The sequence below is a fragment of the Mastigoproctus giganteus genome, chromosome 2 (assembly GCF_048544385.1).
Source record: "Mastigoproctus giganteus isolate SK-2022 chromosome 2, ASM4854438v1, whole genome shotgun sequence".
In the NCBI taxonomy this organism is placed as follows: domain Eukaryota; kingdom Metazoa; phylum Arthropoda; class Arachnida; order Uropygi; family Thelyphonidae; genus Mastigoproctus; species Mastigoproctus giganteus.
The window spans coordinates 81462863-81485033 of NC_143576.1; the positions used below are offsets into that span (position 1 = coordinate 81462863).

The window sequence follows — 22171 nt, forward strand, 5'->3', positions numbered from 1 at the left end:
TTTAGAAATGATTCCATTTGCCCACCTTATCAACTTGAAGTAACTAATATCATTTTTAATTAAATAACGTAACCCCTTAGCGAAGACTTTATTAATAAATCAATATCACTTTTTGTGCCCTTAAAAGACTATATTTGCTCTACAATGTCATCCAACATTTTCCCCAATCAGACATACCCTGTCCTATTCCACCTATCCTTTTTGCACAATATATTTCCTGTCTGCCTGACACTAGAGTCACTGACAATAACTGGCTTCTGTGGGGCCAGCACATTCTGCCTTGAAGATAGCTGCTGTGTTGCCTTGATGCACAAGAGAAGCTGTCAATGCTAGATTAACTAAAAATGAATTTTTAATTGCCCTGTATAATAATTAAACACAAAACGAAGAGTACCTGATTTCTGTAGCAGTAATAGCAACTGACCAGCAACAATTATATTTTACTTTATAGTAAACTGAAAGTAGCAAGAAGGTGCTAAAACTGAAAGTAGCAAGATGTCAAAAATAGTAGCCCAAGTGGTAGCATTTAGTTTCTCAGCACATTTCACTTAATTATACTGTGTAAACAATAACTTGTGAGATCTATTGGTACTAGTAGTAATAGTGGCATGTGATGCAAGAAAGCAAGCGTATGAGCTTATGCAGCATTAGCCAAAAAAAAAAAAAAAAAAAAATCACACAACCAACTGTTCCCTTTAAATGTTTCTCCAGTTCCCCCTTAAATTTATTTAACCTATCAACTTCCACAACGACAGATGGAAGTTTGTTCCAGCAATTAACCACCCGCTTGCTAAAGGCAAATTTCTGCACATCTATACTACATCTGTTTTTCCTCATTTTGAATTTATGCCCCCTTAGGTTCGTAATCTGAACAAGTGGAAGAATCCCATCAGAATTCAGTGTGCTCAACCTATTCAAGGCCTTATACACCTCAATCAGATCACCTGGCAGGTGCCTAGTTTCCAGCCACTGCAATTTGCAGAACTTAAGCCTCTCTTGGTAAGAGGATCCCTTCATTCCTCTCACCAATCTTGTTTCCCTTCTCTGTACACGCTCAAGCAAATCTACATCCTTCATAAAATGAGGCCTTCAGACCTGTACGAAGTACTCAGCCGTGAACTGACAATTGCCTTATACAGAGGGACAATCACCTCCTTTTCCCTGCTAGCAAAATTCCTGTATATAATTGACAAAACCCCATGACCCTGCCCTGGCAGCCTGTCTGCATTACTCAGAAAACTTCATATCTGACTGCACAATTACTCCCAGGTCTTTTTCATTTTCTACCACCTTAAGTGTAGTACCACACAATTGGTACGTTCCTGTGGGGTTACTTCTACCCATATGCAGTACTTTGCATATGTCAATATTAAACTTCAGTTGCCACTTCTCAGCAAATCTTCCCAAATTTTCTAGATCATGTTGCAGTAGCACACTGCCATTATTGTCATTAACAACCGTGCCAACCTTTGTATCATCTGCAAACTTCGACACTAAGCCTGATATACCTTCATCAATATCATTGATAAATATACAAAACAACAGTGGACCCAACACCAAACCCTGTGGGACTCCACTAAAAACATTAGTCCACGAAGAGCAGGGCCCATTGATTACCACCCTCTGTCTTCTCCCACTCAACCATCCTTTTATCCATTGTAGCAACTTACCCTTAATACCATTCTGCTCCAATTTGTACAGTAGTCTTCCATGCACAACAGTGTCAAAAGCTTTCTGAAATCCAAGTATATGATATCAAAATTATTTTTTTCATCCATTTCCTTTGTAACCACATCATAATATCCAATCAAATTTGTCAGACAAGACTTTCCCTTAACAAACTCATGCTGTATCTGAATTATTGCTGCAGTCTTGTATAGATGATTTTGCAATGCATCTTTAACCAGTGACTCCATTATTTTACCCGGAACAGAAGTTAAACTAACTGGTCTGTAATTACTCGTGTCCCCTTTGATCCCCCTTTGTGAATTTCCAGTCTGTGGGGACCTCCCCTGAGTCCAAGGATGATCTCATAATTGTGGCTAAGGGTTTGCTTACTTACTTCCTTTGCTGCCTTCTGTAATATAACTGTATAAATCCCATCCACCCCAGGTGGCTTTCTTCAACAATTTCTCCTCCACTTTGCTCTCAGTTATTACAAAATCATTAAGCGTCTTGCTAAATTTGATAACCTTCTGGCATTTTCAATCCTTAATAACTCCTCATGTGTGAACGTAGATGCAAAATGCTCATTCAGTTTGTTTGCTATCTGAGCAGGATCATCAACAGTCCAACCATCAATATCAAGTGGACCAATCAGATTCATCCTCTTCCTTTTAGAGTTTATAAAAGTAAAGAAATCCTTGCTGTTTTTCTTAGCATCCTTTGCCAAAGATTTCTTGTAATCTGCCTTCGCTTGCCTAACCTCCTTTGTGACTTGATTACAGACTAGCTTATATCTGCCATAGACTTGTGTCGCCCCATGAAAAGAAGAAAAATGCATCCCATGCATTTTTATTCTCTGCCACGAGTCTCATTAGTTCATTTGACAACCATTTAGGCCTAAACCTTGAACAATATTTCTTAATAGGTATGAAACTTTTAGTAGCATCCATGATTAATTCCTTGAATGCTTCCGACTTAGAATTTGCTGTTGGTAACACCATCAGGTGATCCCACTGTACACAATTTAAAAACTGTCTGAGACCACTGTAGTCACCTTTATGGAAGCAAACACCGTTTCCTTTACCTCTGATAGTAATTATATCTTTAAGTAAATCCCACATCAATACACTGTGATCACTGTCACCTAGTGGTTCCTTTATTTTCAAATTCTTAATACATGAATGATCACTGGTGATAACCAGATCAAGATTATTACCCTCTCTAGTTGCCTCTCGAACATGCCGCTGTAGAAAACAATCATCAGATAAATCCACAAAAGTCTTACTAGTGTGTGAGTGACCATTCACAAGTTCCAGTCAATATCTGGGAAGTTAAAATCCCCCATTATAAGACATTCTGATTTACTAGCCCACTCTATTTCTTTGTACAATTGTTCATTGTACTCATTTGAGTCATTAGGCCTATAAAACACTCCTACCCTTATTTTTTCTTTCACAGTGCTTATGTCACACCAAACTGACTCAACAGTGCACTGTCCATCTACATCAACTGGATGCACTTCTTTTGATATTATGTTTTTCTTAATTAACAGCGTAACCTCTCCTCCCTTCCTATCCTGTCTATCCTTTCTGTACATATTGTACTCCCCAAATTCCAATTCTGCATTACTAATATATGTGTGACACCACGTCTCTGATATCCCAACAGTATTCACCTTTGATGTCTTGACCAACACTTCAAATTCATCAAATTTATTTACTTTACTTCTAGCATTGGTATACATGCACCTATTCTTATTCTTAGTTACCCTAACACATCCCATATACCCACCTGTTTCACAATGACTGCCATCAGTTCCCGAAACCCCCAACACCCCTCGCTCCAGGCCGCTGCTTATTCTAATAGAAATAGTGCAAGAATTCCCTTCACTTTTGCCTGCGGCTACTTTTAGTCTGTGAATCCCCCCCCAAGCTAGCAGTTTTCTGACCCACCTAACACTGCCTCGATAGCATCAGCAAATATTCTTACACCCTTTCTATTTAAGTGTATCCCATCCCTGTAGATGCAGTCTCTCCTGTTAACAAGCACAGACAATGCTGAAAAAAATTCTACCCCTTGAGCCTTGCACATTCCCTCCAGGGCTGAATTGATTGACAAGGCTCTCATCATGTATTCCCTCCTATCGTGTCTGGGCAGAATTGCAGACACTTTCGAATTTAACCCTAACTCATGACTTTTTTGCAACATTGACCTGTACGTGTTAAGTAAATCTGCAGATCTCCTACTTTTAATGTCATTGGTGCCAATGTGTACAACAATATCACCCTTTGTGCCTTTAAAAGATGATATGTGCATCATAATGTCATCAACTTTTGTCCCTGGCAGACATAACCTGGTCCTATTCCATCTATCCTTTTTACACAATATATTCCCCATCTTCCTGACAATAGTCACCGACAATAACTAGTTCTTTGGGACCAGCGCATTCTGCCTTGGAGATTGCCGCTGTGTTTCCTGATGCCCAGGAGTGAGCTCTGGCATTGAGTTGGGCAGCTGAGAGCTTGAGGGGCCCCTCATTAATTTCTTCTAGGGCATCTACCCTACACCTCAAGCTCTCATAGACACCCTTTAGAATGCTGAGTTGACGCCTAATTTCTAGAAACACTCTGCACCTGGCACACACAAAGACATCCTCCTTGGCTAGATCATCTTCTGTTCCAGAGAGTTCGGCAAACATTTCACAAGTTGCACATTTTTTTAGGCTGTGATGCGCTGGAAAATTTCCCTCCTCAGTTCTCCCCCGAGTCACAGCACTCCTGCCACTTCGTGCCCATTTCTTTGCTGCTCTAGTCTGCGGCATGTTATTTTAAATTAATAAGATCAATAAATTTAATTAATTAATTGTCAATACTACTCTATCTAATAGAATCCTAAATGCAGCGATTTGTATTACGCTATATATTTTTACATTACAGCTACCTAGTTACCACAATTAAAAATTTGAATTTCCTACCATTCTATACAAAAACAATGCCTGCAAGATTTGAACAAAACAATGGTTTTACGTATATTAAATAGTAATCTACAAAAGCATTTAGTTTCTCATCACATTTCACTTAATTATTCTGAATAAACAATAACTTGTGAGATCTAATACTACTAGTAAGCGTGCACATGTCTACTCAGAATGTCTTGAACCAGCGATTAACGTTCAATAAATATTTCACTAAAGGGTCCCAGCCTTCCAAGTGCTACTGCTTCAGAGTTAAGGTCTCTGTAAAATAGGGTTTCTTTTCTACATATTGAAACACGAAAATATAAAGAATGAGGGAAATCTCTTGGTTTTGTAGAGGTGCAAAGGGAAATGATTTCTAAGCTTCTACCCTCAGCAACATTTTCATTTTGAATAATTGAAAGAATTAACATGTACATCCCCCATCCCATTGGATAGGACATGCCTCACACTTATGGTATCTGAAGAATTTAGTTCCACCTGAGAGGTATAGATCTTTATTTTTGCCAGCTTCAATTGTGAAATTAATGTTTTGTCATACTCTGCATTTTTTGTTAATATCTTTGGGGGGTTCGAGCTCGTGACCACTGAATGCAGAGGATGTGAAAAGGTCAGGGAATGACCATCGCATATCCCCAGAGCAATATGGCCTTAGTTGCTAATGCTCCTAAAAAAAAGGTGCCTCCATAGCCAGGTGGGCAGGAGCAGCAGTGCATAGCACACACTTCTTGATTAGACCGGGGTTCGTGCCTGTGACCACCAAATACGGGGGATGCGGAAAGGTCAGGGAATGACCACCGCATATCCCCGGAGCAATATGGCCTTAGTTGCTAATGCTCCTAAAAATCAAACAAACAACAAGCTCCTAAAAAACAAAACAAAACCAAAAACTAAAACTATTTTTGGGGAACACTAACACATATTCATTACATCCAAAGGCATGGTGTATCAATATTATGCTATAGTTCCTTTTATAATGATTAACTGAACAAGAATGTCTCTTAAGCTGTGTAGAACATAATGGTAAATATAGATACTCATATAGCTTTCATTATTGATGTGTCATTATCATTATTTATTTTCAGGATTACATATAGATCTGCTCTTTGGTATGCTGAACATCTGAATAATCAGATACCTATCATATTGGTCAGTGATGATAAGAAGGTAAATATATATATTTTTTCAAATTATTTCATGATTATATGCATTTTCTAAGTGATGGTTGTAAGAAAACATTCTGCAGAATGTAAATAATGCATCATTAACTTTGAAATAAAATACCAAACGTTTGGAAAGTTAGGTTACAATGTGACACACTATTTCCTGTTAATTTAAGGCTAATATTATATGGGCTGATCTGAAATTGATGCGTTTCTGAGAAACAGGATTGATAATAAAAACCTGAATCAAAGAGGTCTATTCAATTCTTTTTTGGATTTCATGTTACCAACTTTGGTAGCCCGAATTCTTGAATGTTCACCAATTTCTTAATTACTGATCTTCAGGTAATTCTCCAGCAGGGTGAAGTAAATGTAGTTAATTTCAGTTCTTCTAAAACCCTTTTCCTATCTAATTTCTTTAAAAAAAAAAATTTTTTTTAGACAAGGGCACATACCTCTGTTAGGGATTATTCTGAATTTCAGGTTCTCTCTCTTTTTTGATATAAGCACATCATAAACATTGGTTTCTCTACATCAAAACTGTGTTTTCTTTTTTGTTCTGAGCATTCATTTTATTCTAAATGATTACTTAATCTGTACAAATCTCAAATTTTCTCTGCCATGGAATATTTTTTCCATATCTGGGATGATATTCCCAAAACCTATTTTAGGCTTCTACACTCCATTTAAAAGAGGGCAGTCAGGTTAATTAATGAACCATCATGTTAATTGATGGTAATCAATGGACACTGCTCATCGTGGACTAATGTTATTAGTGGAGTCCCTCAGGGTTCAGTGTTGGGTCCATTGTTGTTTTCTGTATTTATAAATGATAATGATGATGGTATATCAAGCGTAATGTCCAAGTTTACAGAAGATACAAAGGTTGGCAGGATTGTTAAGGACATTAATGACAGTGCGCTGCTGCAACAGGATCTAGAAAAGTTGAGCAGATGGGCTGAGAGGTGGCAAATGAAGTTTAACTTGACAAATGTAAAGTACTACATATGGGAAGCAGTAACCCCAGAGTGACGTATCAACTCTGTGGTACTACACTGACAGTGGTAGAGAACAAAAAGGACCTGGGGTAATTGTGCAGGTAGATATGAAGTTTTCTGAGCAGTGCAGATGGTCTGCAAGAGTAGCTCATAGTGTCTTGTCAATGATATACAGGAATTTTTCTAGCAGGGATAAGGAGGTGATTATCCTATTGTATAAGGCAATGGTCAGGCCACACCTTGAGTACTGTATACAGGTCTGGAGGCCTCATTTTAAGAAGGATGTAGAGCTGTTAGAACGAGTACAGAGAAGGGCAACAAGATTAATGAATGGAACAAAGGGTTGCTCTTACGAAGAAAGGCTTACATTTTGCAAATTATAGTGTCTGGAGACTAGGCGCCTGTGAAGTGATCTGATTGAGGTGTATAAAGCCTTGAATGGTTTGAGCATGCTCATTGCTGATGGGATTCTTCCTCTTGCTCAGAATAATCACCTGAGAGGGCATAAATTCAAATTGAGGAAAGACAGATGTAGGATAGATGTGCGGAAGTTTGTCTTTAGTCAGCGGGTAGTTGGGTTGGTGGAACAGACTTCCATCCTTTGTTGTGGAAGTTGATAGCTGAAATAAATTTAAGGCCGAGCTGGACAGTTATTTGGAACGAACGGAGGGGTGAAATGGGAGCGGTTTTTTTTTTTTTTTTTTTTTTGTGGCTGATGCTGCATAAGCTTGCTTTCTTGCATCATATGCCTCTACTAATGCTAACCGTACCTTACAAAATCTCTCTATTCTCTGTCTCACAGATGTTCAGTTTCTGCTGCATGCCTTTTCTGTAGGCACTATTTCCATGGGCACTATTTTTATGAATTGGCATCTGTAATTCTCCCACTTTCTTCCAAGCCTGTGCCACAAGCAATCACCATCCACTCAATAGCTAGCTCTAGATGTATAGAACTAACTTTTTCCTCTTCCTCATATAACCCTTCTGCTTCTGTTTTTCTGGAACAACTTTCCTTCACATGTCCAAAAATTGCAATTTACAGAAATTCAAGTTTAATGTCACTGAGTATCTTCTGTCTTCCTAACCTTCATCCCATGCACAGTACTTAGTACTGTAGGTTCTAGTACCTTTTTGTGTTTGGGTTTTTTTGTACAAAAAAAAAAAAAAAAGATTGCTAATGACTTGATGTAGTTAAGTGGTCAGTGTAGGAGTATAATAGTACTTGTTTCAGTTTTTTTGTGATTTGAATATGTATTTTCAGTCAAAAATACTTTTAAACTTCTTTGATCTAGTGGACATGCTGGACTACAGAGAAATTTTTTTTAAAAATTGTTTAGGTCTTTTAGAATTACAGTTAACAGCATTCTTTTGAGAGGTATTAAGCAAGATATTTGAGCATTGACAAAATAGCTGGGGATGGAAGCAAAAGTCATCCCCAAGAAGATTAAAGTTACAAGGCAGAAGAGCAGTGAAAGCATATAGATGGACAGTGGCATCCAATCCCACCATGTCAATTAGTCAGTACATTTCTTCCAAACACAGAAGAAGAAATCCCACCTAGGGCCCAAGTCAGCACAGATTGTACTCTGGTTTGGCAGAATAGATCCTGCTCCAGATAGAGCCAGCAGTAGGATACAGAGCATAGCCCTAGAAAGATCTCACTCAGCAACTGCTGTGTCAGTGTTTGTTAGTTTGTAGAAGAAGAAATCCTACTTTGGGACTGAATGTCAGCACATATCCTCCCTAAGTGGTTAAGTAGAACAGATCCCACTCCAGGAGAGCCAGCAGTAGGGGCACAGAGTAGCCCTAAGATGATTGCACTCAGCAGGAGCTGAGTCAGCATTCAGGTCCAGTTGAAGTAAATTTCACCCCTGAAGGGGCCAGCCGTCATATTTGAGGTGTCAAGGAACTACAGTTGGAGTTACACAATTAAGATTAAGTAATCACTATGACACAATTGTGTCATAGTGATTACAAAGCATTAGGGGATTAGTGGAGTAGAGGAGGATTACAGGGGTTTGAATATTGCTTTTAAATAATTTATGTAGTATATTGTAAAGTTTATTTTTTTTTCCTGTAATAGTTTGATTTTTATAATATTATAAATATAATTTTTTTGAAAGTTTCTTTTATTAATATTTAATAAATTTTACAATGGTTGTTACAAGATCAGCCTCTGAACACTTAGTCAGAGGGACTAAGTGTTCCGTATTACTCATTATCATGAGTAATATGGAACTAGCCGATGGCAATTTCCGGGTGAGACATGATTTTCTACTTTGCAGAACCTGTGGCATGTATTCCAAGATCGACCAAGTGGATAATCATAGCTCACCTGGCAGTTCTTTGTCACCATTGTACAGTGTGCCGATCTTAAGTTAAAATTTGTTGCATTGCTAGAACAATTTGAGTCATTGAAAAAAGGGTACTTGCCCTCGAGAATAATGTAATTGGGAGCTCGTCAGGGACTCAAGACTCTAGTAACATACCAAGTGATTAACCCCCGATTCGGGCCGCAGAACAGAATAACCAAGTGCAAACTACTCTGGTTCAAAAGGACAGTTCTATTAGGAGACTCCATTGTCAGGGAGATGGGAAATATTTTTTGTAATAAGGATAGGTGGGCTAGAACCAGGGTATGTCTGCTGGGAGCAACTATTAATGATGTCACTCAGATTTTAAGGGGGGAGGGGTAAAGAGAATTTTATTATTCATGTGAGGACTAATGATATTAAACATACATGTTCTGATGATTTGTTAAACAAATATAGGGGCCCCGGGTGCCAAGCGAATGTGATCGAGCGTTTTCTCTGTGCTTAAAAAGTGATTATCTAAAAGCGATTTAAAGTTATATTAAGTTCCTGTCCTTAAGAAATTTATTTTTTAATATCAGCTACTGTCACAAAAAGTACTTGTACAGAGCAAGAAATAAAAGCTACCTTTCTTTATTTTTCATATTTCCTTTACTAACACTTATTACTTTACGCTTGGTCACACCGGGCACTGCTCCTGCCTCCCCGTGGCGGGGCCGGAAATCTTGGCAGAAAAGCTAATCTGCCAAGGGCTAAAAGGAGCAAACATGGATCAACATGCCTTTCCGCCTCTCAAGCTGACAAGCTCTCGGCCAGAGTTAGACAATGAGCATAACACGTCGCAACCCAAGAGGTTGAAAACCACTTCCTCAGCGACAAATTGTCCTGCATTTCTAACAATGCACTCTCTTGGAGATCAGCCTCTCAGTAAGCTCTCTCTGTTTGTTATCCAAAAACACCTGGAAAGTCTGGCAGGATCGCCTAAGACAGTCAAGAAACTGCAATCAGGCAAACTACTAGTGGCAGAAAAGCTAACAATAAACCATGGACATTCGCAGAAGCTACTAAACCTTGCCAACTTTGCTGGAATTCCAGGAAAGGTTTCTCCCCATGCAACCCTAAATACATCCAAAGGGGTTATATCCAGCTGGGATCTTTTGAATGTCACGGAGGAGGAGATAATGCAAGAACTTCAAGACCAAAATGTCATTACAGTCAAAAGGATTATGACTAAAAAAGACAATACACTTACACCTACAAGGAACATTATTCTCACTTTCAATACGCCAAATCTACCAACATCGATAAAACCTGGCTATCTACTTTGTCGCATTAGGCCCTACATTCCTAATCCATTGAGATGTTTTAAGTGCCAAAAGTATGGCCACTCTCAAACGGCATGCAGAGGAAATCAAGTTTGCCCCAATTGTGGGTCCTCTGAACACACTCAGTGATTGCTCAGCAAAAGAAATGGCCTGCCCCAACTGTAAAGGCAACCATCCTGCTTATTCCAGGTCATGCGAAAAATGGAAAACTGAAAAGAAAATTGTGACATATAAGATTGAAAATAAAGTAAGTTTTCAAGAAGCAAAAAAAGTAATTGCTCCCAGTATGACAAAGCGTACATACGCCAGTATTGCGCAAAAGTATCAATCAGTGGGCACCCAAACCGATGTTACAGTACCTTCAGACACTTCAATCTCTGACTAGGCTCGGGCTGTTCTCTCCCAGCAACAGTCCAATACCCCTAAGCAGTTGAACCAGGCAAATAATACTGCAATTACAGTACCAGCAACATCTTCTTCTCCTCCCACAGTGATTGCTTCTACATCGAACAATCGGAGCTCGCATTTAAAAAAGAATATCCAAGAAACATCTATGGATACATTCGACTCATCTAGACAAGAACCTATCTTAGAAATACATGTGGAAGAAGAAATGGACACCGGTCGACCATTCTTCTCCAAAAAAGACAAACCAAAGCCTGAATGGTCACAAGCCAGCCACATTAAAAAAACATTCAGATACAGTTTCTTCTACTAAACACCAGTAATGCCTTATATTCTACAATGGAATTGCAGATGATTTCGTAGCAACCTTAATGATATTCAAGTCCTAATTCACCGCTATTCTCCAGTTGGTTTCTGTCTACAGGAAACCTATTTAACTTCACAAATTTCCACCAACATAAAGAACTATGCCATCTATCGACAAGATTGTAATACTTCAAATGCTGCCCGTGGAGGTGTGGCCATCTTCATCAGCTCAAAGATCCCGACCAAACAAATTGTTTTGCAAGCTGATATTGAAGTTGTTGCTCTACGTTTGATAACCCAGATTGTGTTAACACTAGCATCAGTCTATCTCCCACCAAGTCATACCTTCTCTTACCAAGATCGTGAAAACCTGCTAATGCAATTACCACCCCCTGTCTGTCTGTTGGGTGATTTCAATAGCCACCATCCCTTATAGGGATCAACAAAAGTAGATACACATGGCTGCCTAATCGAAACTTTTCTAGACAAGCAAAACCTTACTGTTCTTAATACTGGTGCACCCACTCACATACAATTACCAACTGGACAAACTTCTGCAATTGATCTATCAATATGTTCCCAATCATAGAATGGTCTGTTTTAGATGACCCCTTGGGCAGTGATCATTTTTTGATTATTTGTGATCTGCTCACTGCACAACCACCATTAGTCAAACCCTGCAGGAAATGGAAGTTCTCTCAAGCCAGCTGGGTCAAATTTCAATCTTTTGTCATCCTGGATGAGCAATATATACATACACAGTCGATAGATGAAGCCACAGATTATATCACTTCACACCTACTATCTGCAGCTAAGTGTTCAATTCCATTGTCGAATCCTTGGTCCCGACGGCATCTTAACTATTGGTGGAATGAAGACTGCACAAAAGCAAAGAAGTTAAAAAATAAAGCATGGAATTTATTTCGTAGATCACCAACCACGGCTAATCTTATCAATTACAAGAAGCTAAGAGCGAAAGCATGTCTCATTCAAAGGCAAGCCAAGAAGAATTCTTGGATTCGTTTTGCATCTACCATAAACAGAAACACTAACTCCAGGTTAATATGGAAGAAAATCAGACAGGTTTCTGGAAAATTCCCTACAACCCCTTCACCAATTCTTTCATGGAATGGGCAGGAACTCTCTGCTCCTGAGGACATAGCAAATGCTTTGGGCAAAACGTTTGCTAAAGTTTCAGCAGCCTCAACTTATTCTGCGGATTTTCAGAAAATAAAGACCAAGACCGAAGAACGAGCCATAAACTTTCGAACCTCAGTTTTCCTTCCGTATAACCAGCCTCTTCAATATCACGAACTTCTACATGCCATGAAAACGACACACAACGGTGCTGCTGGACCAGATGGAATATCTTATATCATGTTACAAAACCTTGGTGACAAAAATTTACAAATACTACTGGTCTACTATAACAGAATATTTATGGAAAACATTTATCCCAGCTCTTGGCATCATGCCACAGTTCTTGCCGTTTTGAAACCTGGAAAAGACCCTACAAGGCCATACAATTACCGACCAATTTCCCTCTCCAGTTGCCTCGGTAAATTACTTGAAAAAATTATTCATAATCGACTTGTTTGGACCATCGGAACACAACACCTAATGAGTAATAATCAGAATGGCTTTCGTAAGAACAGGTCCTCCTTAGATCTCATGATCAAGGCAGAGTGTGCAATTCGCAATGCCTTCGTAAAAAATGAACATCTCGTTTTGGTTTCTATAGACATAGAGAAGGCATTTGACACTACCTGGCATCATGGCATTCTCCGCGACCTCCATGCCCTTGGTCTACGAGGCAACCTTCCTATATTCATCAGAAACTTTCTTCAGAATTGTTCGTTCCAAGTTCAATACCTCAACTCGCTTTCTATGACATTTTTACAGGAAGAAGGAGTGCCACCCTCTTTGCCCTTAAAATTGATTCTATAACAAAAGAACTTCCAAATACAGTTGAGACCTATCTTTATGCGGATGATCTCTCCATTTCTTGCCATTCTCAGAATATGAGATCCATTGAACGGCAACTGCAGTTATCCTTGAATAAGGTCCAAAGGTGGGCAGAACTCAATGGCTATCGTCTATCTCAGCAGAAAACTGTTGCAGTCCACTTTTGTAATCAACGAAAAATGCATACAGATCCTGAACTTCAGATGTCAAATTTTACCATTCCAGTGACCAACAATATCAGATTCTTGGGATTAAATTTCTTTGAGCACATTAAATCGCTGCGTACTTCCTGCCTCAAAAAAACTGAACATGCTCAGAGCTTTATCTGCAATGTCTTGGGGAGCAGGCTGTACATCTTTGCTTCTGCTATATAGAGCATTGATCAGATCCCGTTTGGATTATGGTGCTCCAATCTACGATTCTGCCCGAAAGAGTACACTACGCTTGTTGGACCGTATACAGCATAGTGCATTGCGGATTGCCCTTGGCGCATTCAGGACATCTCCTACCCATAGTTTATATATTGAAGCACACGAGCCCCCTCTTTGTCTCCGCAGGAAAACACTACTTCTCAAGTATGCAGCCCGAATACAAAGTTGCTGTCAGCATCCTATTGGGCCATATCTCTTTAATCCACCACTGCAAAACCTTTATAGAAATAAACCCAGTAAAATAAGACTGGCAGGCTTACGCCTAATTGAAATAACACAGAGTTGGAATATTCCTAATGTCGACAGGCTAGATGTAGTGAACTGCTCTCACCCGCCTTGGACACCTCCTCCACAATTAACTTGTGATACTTATCTTCAAAAATGGGGAAAGAATCTTCTACCGTCACTAAACGTGAAACAACTCCATGCAAGCCATATTCAGAAATATTCTAGTTTATTGCCAATATATACCGATGGCTCCAAATCACATTCAGCCATCGGAGCAGCAGCAGTATTTCCCTCTACAATCATTTCTGCTTCCCTTCCACCTGAGCATAGCAGCTTCTCTGCAAAACTTCATGCAATAAAGTTAGCTTTAGAAAACCTGAATCTCTACCCATCTCTAAAATATATTGTATACACTGATTCTCTAAGTTCAATAACAGCAATACAAAATTTTTCTTACAAGGTTCATCCTATTTTAAACCAAATCAGAAGCCTCTTATTGAAAATTGAGGAACGTCATCAATCAGTGACCTTTTGCTGGATCCCAGCTCATTCGGGGATAAAAGGGAATGAACTGGCTGACAAAACTGCCAAAAATCCATCAACTTATGATTTAATGCTTGCTCCTATTCCAATCTATGATTATAATCATATCATACAAACAACATGTCTTGCACTGTGGAAAGAGTTATGGCACACCCAAACCAGTAATAAATTTTATCAGTTGAAACAGGATCCACAGCTTTGGTGCTCTAGCACCAAAACAGTAAGAAGAGAAGAAGTAGTGCTTGCACGCACATGGATAGGACATACATATCTGACTCACCTTTATATCATTTTCCTATGAATAGGCGCACTATAGCCCCAGCAGCTTGTGCGTCATTAAACCCCCATCACTCACTCACAAATATAGGACCATGCAAAGGAAGAAATGCCTTGGGTTAGGTCACAATTTCTATGTGTCTGCAATTTTGAACGGGCATGATAGGAGGGATTATATGCTGAAAGCCTTGTGGATTAACTCAAGACTTGAAGGACTCTGCAAGGCTTTTGGGGGGAAATTTCTAACTGTTTAGGCTGCATTTGTAGGTAGAAGGAATGTGTTTTGTAGAGACTGGATACATTTAAACAAAAGTGATGCAAGAGTTTTTGCCAGTATTATTGAGGATACCTTAAAAGTTCAGGGAAACTGCTAGTTTGGGGGGACAAGGGTAATATAGATATGCATTTATCTGATAATATTGGTAAAAGTAATGCTTGCACATACCTCAAGTTCTTGTTTGTTACTGCAACTGTAAAAGAACATATTAGCCAGATATTCCGACGGCAGAAATGTTTCAAATGGGTGGGTAGCTAATGTCAGCGAAGCGAGCTGAAATAAATTTAAGAGGTGCATCAGGGTAGTTAACTATACATTAACACTTGAGCGATGTTTATACAGTATCGCTCAAGAGCTGGATTTAGGCAATAATTTTGATATTGTTTATTTGGATTTCAGCAAAGCCTTTGACTTAGTCCCACATGAGTGTTTACTTTATGAGTTGGAACAGGTTGGAATCGCAGGGAAAATCCTTAGATGGATAGCAGGACGGCTTCAGGGCAGGAGGCAGACTGTTGTGATAAATGGTTATTCCTCGATTGGGTTGATGTAAGAAGTGGAGTTTCCCAAGGATCAGTATTAGGACCATTGTTTTTGATTTTCATAAATGACATCGATGAAGGGGTAGAAGGTGTGATGTATAAATTTGTAGATAATGTAAAGTTTGGTAGAGTAGTTAATAATCACCTTCTGAAGTCTAATAATCAGTTCCTGAAGTCTATCTAGGTCACTCCTTCAGAGTGACCTAGATAGACTTCAGGAATTGTCAGAAAGATGGCGGCTGTGCTTTAATCCAGCAAAGTGTAAGGTATTACACCTGGGGAACAGTAACTCCAAAATAACTTATACACTTGGTGGAGTTGAACTAAAGCTACTATTGGAGGAAAGGGACTTGGGTGTTACGATACGCGGTCAGACATGAAGTTCTCCTAGCATTGTAGACAGGTTGCAAGGAAAGCCCATGGTGCCCTATCGATGATTTATCAAACATTTGCTAGTAGAGATAAGGAAGTCATAATCCCATTATATAAGGCTATTGTTAGACCACACTTGGAATACTGTGTTCAAGTATGGAGACCACATCTAAAGAGACATTGAGCTTCTTGAAAGGAATAATTTCGAAAGGGTCCAAAGATGGGTAACTTGCCTGGTGAGATTGGCAAAAGGGCATCCATATGAGGAAAGACTTTGAATATGTGGGTTGCAAGCTTGGAAACTAGGCACCTAAGAGGAGACTTGATTGAGGTTTTTAAGGCTCTGAGAGACATAAGTAAAATGAATGAAGATGAAATTTTCATCATTATAAATGAATCTAGAACTATGGGCCATAAATTTAAGTTATGAGATGTTTAGACTGGATTGCTGAAAGTTTTATTTTAGCCAGTGAGCTAATAAATTACTGGAATAAGTTACCTACATGGGTGGTAGAGGCTGACAGTTTGGGGAAATTCAAAGGTCACCTACAGGAGGAGGGAAATGCATAAGTTGTCTGTTTCCTTTTCTTTTATTAATTATTATTTTTTTTAAATTTACTTCTTATTATTATTTTATTCTTTTTTTTTTCTTTTTTTTTTTCTGGCTGGCACAGCATAAGCTTCTTTGCCATTGCTGACACTAAAGAATCCCACCCTCAGGAGGGTCAGCATTCACAATAGGGAGTCCAGTCCAGGAAAGTCTCTACCACAAGAGAGAGTCATATAAGAGTTACAGCTTGTCAAGTCCAAGCACTAGTGTTGAGTGACTGCATTTTGAGTGCAGGGCTCAGCACTCTAGGGCAGTGAAATCACTTGTGTTCTCTTCTTCTAAACACTTTGTGTGCAAAGTTTGAAATACAAGGATGTTTTCTTTGGTATTAATTAGGAGTGGCACCAAATCACATGAGGTTGCTCCATATAGGTGTTGCGACTCATGTTTGTTTGTTTGTTTGTTATTTGGTTTTTAGGAGCATTAGCAACTAAGGCCATATTGCTCCGGGGATATGCGGCGGTTATTCCGTGACCTTTCCGCATCCTCCGTATTTGGTGGACACGGGCTCGAACCCTGGTCTAATCAAGAAACGTGTGCTATGCACTGCTGCTCCTGCCCACCTGGCTACAGAGGCACCTTGCGACGCATTGCTGAGATCCTGGTAGTGCTGACAGACAAAGATGATGTGTAGTGTTATTTCATGTTCATCACACTGACAGAGTAGAGTCAGAGAAAGTCCAAGGCATGAAGCTTGGCATTTAGGCTGCCATGCCCCAAAAGCAGGAATGTTGCATGTAGGCTAGGCATGAACCATCTTAGCTGGAGTTTGTTACTTTCTTTAACTATTGGCAGAGGTTGATTTTTTTCAGGTTAAGTGTGATACCACTGATGGTGCAGGGGAGATTCTTCCTAGGATGATATTTTATTATATGGAAGATGACTTTCAAGTCCAGTGGAAGTTTTCCACAGAGAACCTGCATGGTCATGGTTGAGACCATCCTGTAGGCTCTAGAAATCTTGAAAAGGATTAGTCTGTGTTTGGTCAAGTTTTCAGTGCCTTGTTTACAATGCGTCGACTCAAAGCACCACCACCACCATAAGTCACAATTGGAAGAAATATACAGACATAATATAACTTGAGAGTGTGTTCCCTGAGTCCCCAATCTTTCCAGGTGACCTTGATCACTTTACTTGTATATTTTTTTATTTTTTCTTTGATAAATTTTGAATGTTGGATGAAAGAGAGCTTGTAGTCCATAAGTACCTCTAGATATCTGTAGATGCTTTCATATTTGATCGTTTGATTTCTTTTATGTGATTCGTGGTGTCTTGAGGTGTTTAAGCTTTCCTTAAAGAGCATATATATAGTTTGGAGGTGGAAATAGTGAGCTTATTGGTTGCACACTACTGAGAAAGATTCCCCCCTCCCCGATGATTATTCTCACTTAAGAAATCTGAAGAAAACACCTGTATGGGTTTTGATTTTTTAAGTGACAACAACAGAAAAAGATTAGCTGTGCCATTTTTCTGTTATTGGGGGTAGATAACTTTTTGAGTAACTACCATACAACAAAATTAGTCTGTGTCAAAAATCCTCAAAACATAACATTGAATTTTTAAAATAGTTGATGCTATTTGGACTTTTTAAAAATAATGAAAAGTAAGACTTCCTTATCTTCTCATGTGTTTTTGTATTTGATAGAGTGTACATTGCATAGTTAATGTAATTGCGCACGATAAAACAAATCTAATCTTACTACTTGTTGCCTTCATATTGCACTTCTTTTAAGCAAATGATATCTCTTAATTGGTTTAAAAGATGAGATGATGTTACTTGGAAGTTTTCTTCCGTACAGCACTTGGCTATCATTCATTTTGATTTAATATTCTATTCACCACTTTCACATAAAGTTGCTAACTGAGACCATCTGCAATCTGATGAAAGACCAGGAAGTCTTGAAATGCACTGTAATGGCAGTGTTTCAGTTTTTATTATTATTATTATTATTTTTTATTGAATAAAGGATTTGCCTCTTTGGTCATGCTTTTCAAATTAAAAACAAAATTAAAATTAGTAATTTAATCTGACTTATGGATAACAACAAAGTTGATTCTAAAGTCAGTCCAAGCTTAAGCCTGTGGCCACCAGTAGAGGGAACAAAACAGAGTAGCATTTATTAACATATTATTTTAATTCCTATGTTGAAATAAAATCCCAAAGTTTACTAATTTGCAATAGTTGATTTTCAAAATCCTTAGTTGGCGATAGATAAAGGATGATGAATGCTAAGGATATATATATCATCGGATTTTATAAACTTATATTTCCATTCCTTGACTCAGTTTGCAAATGGTTAGTACTTATCTTTGGGCATGTGTTTCCAACTTTAAAATGCATCATCTCATGTGGGTTGCTGAATCCATCATTATGAATGATGAACTATAATTTATCACTTCATCTTCAAGTTCCAGAAACTTTCAGTTTTCAGACCTTGAATGCTTTTTTGAATTGTTTATTTGTTACAGTTCAACCTTTGGTTTTTGCCACTGGTGCATATTGATGTCTGATATGAGAATCTCCTACTTTTAGTCCTTATGTTATGGTTTTCAGCATATTAATAACTTTCACATTAAATGCGATTGTGTTGCTAGAATATTTTGATATACTATAGGTACTGTAGTTACTATACTTATAGGTAGTGTTTTTCACAGGTAACTTATATTTGTGATAGAAAAAAAAAAAAAAAAAAAGGTAAACTGCAGCCATTATCAACCCACTGCAGGGTAGAAGCCTCCTCAACAATTCATGTTGAGGGAAATGGACCATAATCTGCCACGCTGGTCCAGTGCAGGTTGACAGATAGACTGTATTCAGCAGTCAGGGGCTTGAACCCCGGTATATTCAAGGAGCGTGTGCTACTGCACTAGTCAGTAATACAGGTCGAAATGCACTCTTTTTTGTTTGTTTTAAATGATAATCACAAACACAAAAGTTTATTGGAACCTAGAGTGTTCTAGTACCATATATGAGACTCAAGTTTGGAAGACTGAAGATACTTATTGATATTGGAGTGTACATAAGGAAATACATAAGAAGCTTGGTGATAGGTCTCAAGCGATTTATGCTGCAATATAAATTAGGAGCTTTAAGTTTTATGAATGTGCTTTGAGTTACTTATTGAATGAGAATTATTTACCACAGTATTCCAAGTTGAGCATCTAATAATAATGATTAAATAGTCATGAAAATTATTTTTTACCACATTTTTAATAATTTTCTTTTATTATGTAGTTTGTTGAGAAGTATAAAGATTTTCACTCTCATGTCATCATCTTGCCCTTCAGAATATACTTAGAAACTTATTGGGCTACAGTTAAATTTGCTCAAGAACTGTATGATTCAATCACTTCAAGTATTACTACCTGTCAAGATGCAGGTAAGTTTTTTTTTTTTTTAGCATTAAGTCACAAGCATTAGGAAATAAACTCGCTTTCCACATCCACTTTCCAAGAAAATCTTTTCTCATCTCACCAAATTAATTGCATTCAGCCCTTTTATTAAATCTGATCATTGTGGATTGTTAAGCAACAAGCTAACTTGTTGCTTTTCATTTATTTGGCCCTAAAAGTGATTATTCTCTTTTCTTTATATCAAAATATGCTTTGGAATAAAAAAAAAAAAAGTTAGCATTTATAGAGTAGAACATGTAAAAGTGCCTTCCTTCTTTTTGTTAATATGAGATAAACTTTTGTTGTTCTAGTAGTGTGACTTATGAATGAGTTACCATGTAGCATAGTTCTCGGTGGTAAAGGCATAACCCATATTTACAAAAAGAGAAGTAGGCACTCTTGACTTCAGACTTTTGTTCCCATTAGTCACAAGAGATGGCATACATTTTTTTTTTGTTTTTGTTATTTTTTCTGAGTTGTACTTTACTTAGTTTAACAAGAACTTTTTTTTTTTTATGTAACAGTGCATGATGGAATAAAGGTAGTGCATTTAAGAACTAATCAATACAGTTGTCATTTCCCCACTAACTCAGTTTTTGTTCTTTATCTAAATATGGCTAACATTAATTCCAAATTAGAGACAAAGGCCACTACTCAGATCTTATGTTTTTTCTCTCCTAGGAAATTATTTTGCTGACTTGTAGACATGTAACATCACTTACCATTAATTAATTCATCTCTATAATATAAATATTATATAAATATGTGCATATGTTAATTTATCACATTTAACCTGACAGTAGTGGCTGGGTAACCTGAAAGGCGACTCTCAAAAATAACATTCCCGTGTTAATCAGTGATTAAAAACCTCAGATATTTTCTAACTTTCTGAATATAAATAACTTCCTATATTTAGGAAGTTAGATATTTTCTCCAGATGGATGCTACATTGCACAAAGAAAGATAAATTGCCAGCTTGGGGAGATTCACAGACTAATAAATTAACAGTAGCCACTGGGAGAGGTGGAAATGATTCTTGCACTTCTTCTATTAGAATGAGCAGCAGCCTGGAAAGCAAGGTGTTGGGGATTATAGGAATTGCTGGGAGTCATGAAACAAGTAAATACATGGGCTATGTTAGAGTAACTAAGAGTACAAACAGGTGCATGTATACTTGCATGTACACCAATGCTAAGAGTATAGTAAATAAATTTGATGAATTTGAAGTGTTGGTCAAGACATCAAAGGTGGATATTGTTGGGATATCAGAAGCTTGATGTCACACAGATATAAGGAGTGCAGAATTGGAATTTGGGGAGTACAATGTGTACAGAAAGGATAGACAGAATATGAAGGGAGGAGGAATTATGCTGTTGGTTAAGAAACACATAAAATCTAAGGAAGTGCATCCAGTTGACATAGATGGACAGTGCAATGTTGAGTCAGTTTGGTGTGACATAAGCACTGGGAAAGCAAAAATGAGGGTAGGAGTTTGATATAGCCTAATGGTGAGTACAATGAACAATTATATAGAGAAATAGTGTGGGCCAGTAAATTAACAATTCGCCATAAAAAATCAAATCAAATCAAACCAGTAAATTAAAGTGTCTTATAATGGGGATTTTAACTTCCCAGATATTGACTGGAACTTGTGGGTTGGTCACTCGCTCACTAGCGAGGCTTTTGTGGATTTATTGGATGATTGTTTTCTACAGCAGCAAGTTAAAGAGAGACAACAAGAGGGAGTAACGCTCTTGATCTGATTATCAACAGTGATTATTCGTGCATTAAGAGTTTACTATGAAACAACAGGGATTACCTTTATTTTAGATATAGGAAGCTTCTTTTCCAACCAACTCTCCTAGTCCAACGTGCTAATAATTCTTTGGGAAGGCAATATCAATTTTAGAAAACATGTAGGACATCTTCCCCACTGTCAGAACCGTAGTGTGCAAACCCCTCGGTCTCAACATTGAGCGCTAAGACTTCTGTCTTCAAACACCATACCTCTGGCAGCAAGGAAACCATTACATGGGTTGACATAAAATTAAATTTTGAAGGTCTAAACTGCTTAATAAATATGGACTGGTTATTTTCTTCGGTCCTGTAGCTTGACATTACAGTTAAATTTAGGGGTCTAAAAAGTTTTTTAGACCCCTAAATTTAATTCTAATGTCAAGCTACAGGACCGAAGAAAATAATCAGTCAACAGCAAATTCTAAATGGGAAGTATTCAAGGAAGTAATCTTGGAAGCCACTAGGCTTTTTACTCCTACTAAAATGTACTGTGCTAGGTTTAGGCTCAAATTGATGGCAGATGAACTAACGAGACTCGTGGCAGAGAAGAAAAATGCATGCGATGCATATAAATTATCAGGATACACAG

General features: G+C 38.1%; 1 protein-coding gene across 1 annotated transcript in view; it reads left to right on the plus strand.

The window, feature by feature from the left end:
- The window catches only part of LOC150089365 (DIS3-like exonuclease 1), a 280186-nt gene that overhangs the window by 39018 nt on the left and 218997 nt on the right, over nt 1–22171 (plus strand). The window contains exons 4-5 of the mRNA XM_090389957.1: nt 5725–5806; nt 19628–19772. Of these exons, the coding sequence (XP_090246083.1) occupies nt 5725–5806; nt 19628–19772 (227 nt within the window). The remainder of the gene's footprint in view (nt 1–5724; nt 5807–19627; nt 19773–22171) is intronic.